Below are 5,252 nucleotides of genomic sequence, written 5' to 3'. Positions count from 1 at the left end.
GATGAGACAAGAGACTGTTGATAAGTTCAGAAGAAGGTCCAAGTACACACACACACACACACACACACACACACACACACACACACACACACACACATTCACACACACACATACACCCACACAATATACACAGATGCTCGAGGGAACATCTTCAGTAGCCAGTGAGTTTTCTCACGGTACACACATACGCACAGACACACGAGCGGACAGATAACCCATCACGTGAGTATAGCATCACTGTACATGTGATTTTCTCTCCCAACGACACGGTGTTCATAATTTAGGAAGCGGGCTGCTTTTATAAAGTGAAAAGATCAAAAACTGATTAACTCTTTAAGGACGTTCAGCCTGGTCGTTCGGCAACGCTGAAAGACGCGCTGTTGTGCAGTGTAACTTCTTTATTCTCACAGGATTTCCAATTTAAGTTTTTTTTTCATCTGAAGAATCTGCATACTATGAAATATGCAAATTTGAGTTTCTGATTTGTGTATGATGGTTCGAACAGTAAGGCACATCATTTCCTTTGGTCTGCTGCTGATCGGACCCTGTGTCCTCTTCGTGCTTAGTGGCGTCGGTGGCCAAGTGGTTAGGCTACTGGACTCGTAATCATGAGATTGTGGGTTCGAGTGTTCGAGTCTCAGCTCGGTCCGCCATTGTGTCCTTGGGAAAAACACTTTACACGAATTTCCCACTTGGCTCGGTCCTTTCAGAGATGGACGCTAAAGTCGAAGGTCCCGCCTCTTCAATAAGCCAACAGTGTTGATAGGGGGCGTTAAACCAAAACAATTTCTCCATTTTCTTCGTGATTAAACTTTTAATGTTACCCAATGAATTTTGAAAATAAAATTATTTTCTTTCTGTTTCTTTTTGGTGTTGCAATAAATATCTTCATATAGGTCGAACTTGTTTTAACGAGCTCCCTGATAATAATAACCAGTACAAACGGCCAACTCACACCCCCCCCCCTTGTGTTTTAAAATATATAATAATGACATTGTACAAGAAGAGGACCGCCTGTCAAAATTGACCACTTTTTCTCGTCAACCATAGGTGGACGTCTTGGACAGTTTAGACTACTGTATTCACTCACTTGCATTCTTATATGAAGAAGATCATAAAATGTCCACCTGACAAAGGGACTCGGACCAAAATCAGATCCGGTCGAGTCTGAATCGAATACAACCTCCCAGCAGACAGACGGAGATACAGTCGTAATAGACTAGGACACGCCACCCTATTGTTGTTGTTGTAGTTGTTGCAGTTGTTGTTGTTGTTGTTGTTGTTATTATTATTATTGTTATAATAATAATAATAATAATAATAATAATAATAATAATAATAATTATTATTATTATTGTTATTGTTATTATTATTGTTATTATTATTATTATTGTTATTATTGTTATTATTATTATTATTATTGTTGTTGTTGTTATTGTTATTATTATTATTGTCATTATTATCATTATCATCATCATGATCATTCTTTTTCTTCTTCTTTTTCTTCTTCTTCTTCTTCTTTTTCTTTTTCTTCTTCTTCTTCTTCTTCTTCTTCTTCTTCTTCTTCTTCTTCTTCTTCTTCTTCTTCTTCTTCTTCTTCTTCTTCTTCTTCTTCTTCTTCTTCTTCTTCTTCTTCTTCTTCTTCTTCTTCTTCTTCTTCTTCTTCTTCTTCTTCTTCTTCTTCTTCTTCTTCTTCTTCTTCTTCTTCTTCTTCTTCTTCTTCTTCTTCTTCTTTAATAATTAATTTATTCATGTATGTTATTGTAAATAGGTTTCCTCTGGGGCTAAAATTTTCCATTTATTCAATCAATTGATTTGATGATCCATTCATTTATTGATTCATTTATTTCGATGCATTCATTTTTTTCAAGATTATTTTTAAAAAGTGATATCTTTTTAAAATTCATTTTTGATTTATCAACCCAACCACACAGTCTTACTACTCAAGTTCTCACCCGAATCGCACCAAACCATCCTGAGATCTCTGTGTTCATCATTGTGTGGTGGAGTCATGGGGACCTTGTCTCGCGTGATGCGTCTAATTGTCTGCATTCTCGTCACTCTTTTGGTCACTGCTAAGTCTGTGGAAGGCAAGAAAAATGTGCTGGTCTTTATAGGTAGGTGGTTTTCTGAGTTTATATTTTTATATATATTTTGTGTGTGTGAGTGAGTGAGTGTGTGTTTGTGTGTGTGTGTGAGTGAATGTGTGTGTGTGCGTGCGTGTGTCTGCGCGTGCGTGTGTGTACGTGTATGTGTATGTGTATGTGTAAATGTATGTGTATGTGTATGTGTATGTGTATGTATGAGTATGAGTGTTTATGTGTTTGGGTAACAATATACATTTATGGATAAAAAAACCCCCAAAACAATAGACATTTCATATGTGTACAAATATATACATAAATAGATTTTTTTTTCTGTTAGTCTTCGTTAGAAGTGAAACGATCCAAACAATTACAAAATAGACCAGAATATTAAGGCTTTATTTTTCGACGGAGTTGTTTGTTCGACAGATCTCGGCCTTCCGTGGGTATACACAGTGTGGCGTCGGCAAATGATGTGTCATTTCTCCTTGGCAACCCTTAAAAAAATAAAACTTTCAACACAATGTCATTATGCGTGAACTGAGTTTGAGTAAAATCTTTATGCAAAGTGTAGGAGAAAGAAGTAGTGATGTTCAAACCAGAGTTCTGTATCTCTGTCAGACGTTGTTTTCTTCGGAAAGATACTTTACACTAATATCCCATTTGGTGATGGACGTTGAAATCGGAGGTCCCGCCTCTTGAATAACCTAATATTGTTGATAGGGGCGTTAAACCTACACCATTTCACCACAGTTCTAGCGTGAATGATTTCTTGCAGTTATCTACTCCATTTTAAATTTCTGTACTGTGTCCTGTGGCAGGGTGTCGACTATTATTGTATCGATGTGCTTGTCTTTATTCAAATACAAACTCTATTTTCTGTAACTCCCCACCCCTCCCCACAACTCTCTCCCCTACCCCCTGCCTTTCCCAGGAGATGACGCTGGCTTCCTCCAGTCGGCCTACAACAACACGGTGTGTCAGACACCCAACCTGGACAAACTGGCAGCCAGGAGTCTTACCTTTACACACGGCTATACCAGTGTCAGTAGTTGCTCTCCTAGTCGGTACGTTTGTCTATAAAGGCTTTATATACGGCTATACACGTGTTAGCGGCTGTTTTCCTTGTCGGTACACGTGTCTGTCTGTCTGTCTGTCTGTCTGTCTGTCTGTCTGTCTGTCTGTCTGTCTGTCTGTCTGTCTGTCTGTCTGTCTGTCTGTCTGTCTGTCTATCATAACACGCGGCTACACAAGTGTCACCATTACCACCCTCCAATCACCACCACCATTATCACCCCCCTGCCCTCACCACTATCACTGCCTACCGCCACCATCACCACCACCACCGCCAACATTACCACATTCCCTACCAACCACTGCCACACCATTATCATCATTTTCACCACATCACCACCACCACCACCACCACAACAGCAAAAACAAAAACAACAACAACAACTACAACAACAACAACAACAACAACAACAACAACAACAACAACAACAACAACAACAACAACAACCGTTGCTGACTAGAGTGGGCGATGGAAACTCATGCTGAACGGCTCAAAGAGCGAGACTACATTCTTCACGCACGCAGCATCTGTCTCGGAATGGAAGCCAAACATCACTATCAATAATTCAACAATTAAGTATCGGCCCTATGCAAGACTCCTGGGAGTCACACTCGGCCGCAGGCTCCCGTTCAGCAAACAGGTTGAGACAGTTATAGCTAAGGCCATATAGAATATGACGATACTCGCCGCTGTCGCACACTCAAATGGGGATGGAGGAAAGACGACAAAGGCAAGGTCTACCTCACCCATTTACAAAGTGTCCTCAACTTTTCGAGCAGCAGTTATCAACCTTGGCTGAGCAAAATTCTGATAAATATTCTGGAGGTAGTTCAAAACAGATGTCTACAACTGACCACCACCCAAGCCCAGTTCTCACCGATCGAGCCACTTCGAGCTGAAACAGGGGTCCCAAGCATTGAGTTCACCTCCGATCAAGAGAGAATGCTCTGCGAATGAACCCCCGATGAATTGCGGCAACGGAACAAGATCACAGACGTTTAAAGGGACGCAGAAATTTCTGAACAAGGGCCGAAGATGCCAGCAAAATGAACTCTCATCTGTTCAACTGCGAGAAAAGGCCCATTACTTATTTCGAAATAAGGCCGCGGGGCCGGGGAATCAACCCCGACATCGTTTTTCCTCACCTGCACGGCATAAGCGGAAGGAGCGACTCCAGTATGAAGATCCGAAGCGCTGCTCTTCGTCGAGCACGAGAGCTTGGATCACAGTAAATTATCTATACTGACGGCTTGGTGAGTGCAGGAACAGCGGATTGTCTCGCTGGGGTCGTCATCACAACGGGGGACTCGTCCAGCCCGACCGTTGTTGAGACACTGAGGGAGAAAGGCGCCATATTCACCTGCTCTTTTGAGGAAGAGAGGAGAGCCTTGGAAATGGCCATTGACTGGATCGACAAACAGTGTGATGCATCCAACTCTGTCGTTGTCTTCACTGACAGTTAGTCACTATGCATGGCACTAGTGGGAACATCACCATCCCTCGACCAAATACGGCTATGTATAAATAATACAACACCTCGACCCACTATTCAGAGGATCCCTGGTCACTGAGAGATTCTCGGCAACGATCTTGCTGGCAGTAATGCCAAACTGGCAACAGCGCTGCCGGGCCCAGGCCGCCAAATTGCATATGAAAGTGCGTGCGCCCAGATAAAATTGATCACGAAAGACCCTCCGATATCCCACACGCGGCAGAAGGAAATATACAGGACAATTTCCTTAAAACGGGAGGCTCAAATTAAGTCCCGCAGCGACCAGGCACTACTGTCAAAAATCAGGACCTGTCACTTCTCTGGGCTGCTGGCCTACAAAAATAGAATAGACAAAACATCGGACCCAATCCGTCTATTGTGTAGCGAGGAGCTCCACGATTTTGAGCACTGGCTGCAGAGATGCCCCGCCACGGAGGTCCGGCGGTGGCATTTCTTTGGGGAGGATTCAGGGAGGTTGAACTGCCTCACCCGCTACCCAAGAAAGGCGGTGGCTCTGGCGAAGAGCACGCTCTTCGGGGCTCTAAACATTTCGAACGGATAGGCTACCACACCTACACACACCGCAACAGCAACAATGTCA

At 42.7% G+C, this 5,252-nt stretch overlaps 1 protein-coding gene across 1 annotated transcript in view; it reads left to right on the top strand.

Moving 5' to 3' along the window:
- Positions 1 to 86: 86 nt before the first annotated feature.
- LOC101861143 (N-sulphoglucosamine sulphohydrolase) overlaps positions 87 to 5,252 on the top strand; it is a 15,052-nt gene continuing 9,886 nt past the window's right edge. The window contains exons 1-4 of the mRNA XM_035971283.1: positions 87 to 222; positions 1,935 to 2,117; positions 3,019 to 3,147; positions 4,423 to 4,617. Of these exons, the coding sequence (XP_035827176.1) occupies positions 2,012 to 2,117; positions 3,019 to 3,147; positions 4,423 to 4,617 (430 nt within the window). The 5' untranslated portion in view covers positions 87 to 222; positions 1,935 to 2,011. The remainder of the gene's footprint in view (positions 223 to 1,934; positions 2,118 to 3,018; positions 3,148 to 4,422; positions 4,618 to 5,252) is intronic.

This window comes from Aplysia californica, unplaced genomic scaffold (assembly GCF_000002075.1).
Source record: "Aplysia californica isolate F4 #8 unplaced genomic scaffold, AplCal3.0 scaffold00411, whole genome shotgun sequence".
Taxonomy (NCBI): Eukaryota; Metazoa; Mollusca; class Gastropoda; order Aplysiida; family Aplysiidae; genus Aplysia; species Aplysia californica.
The sequence above is the reverse complement of the archived record's forward strand: the minus strand, read 5'-3'. Positions and strand labels throughout refer to the sequence as shown.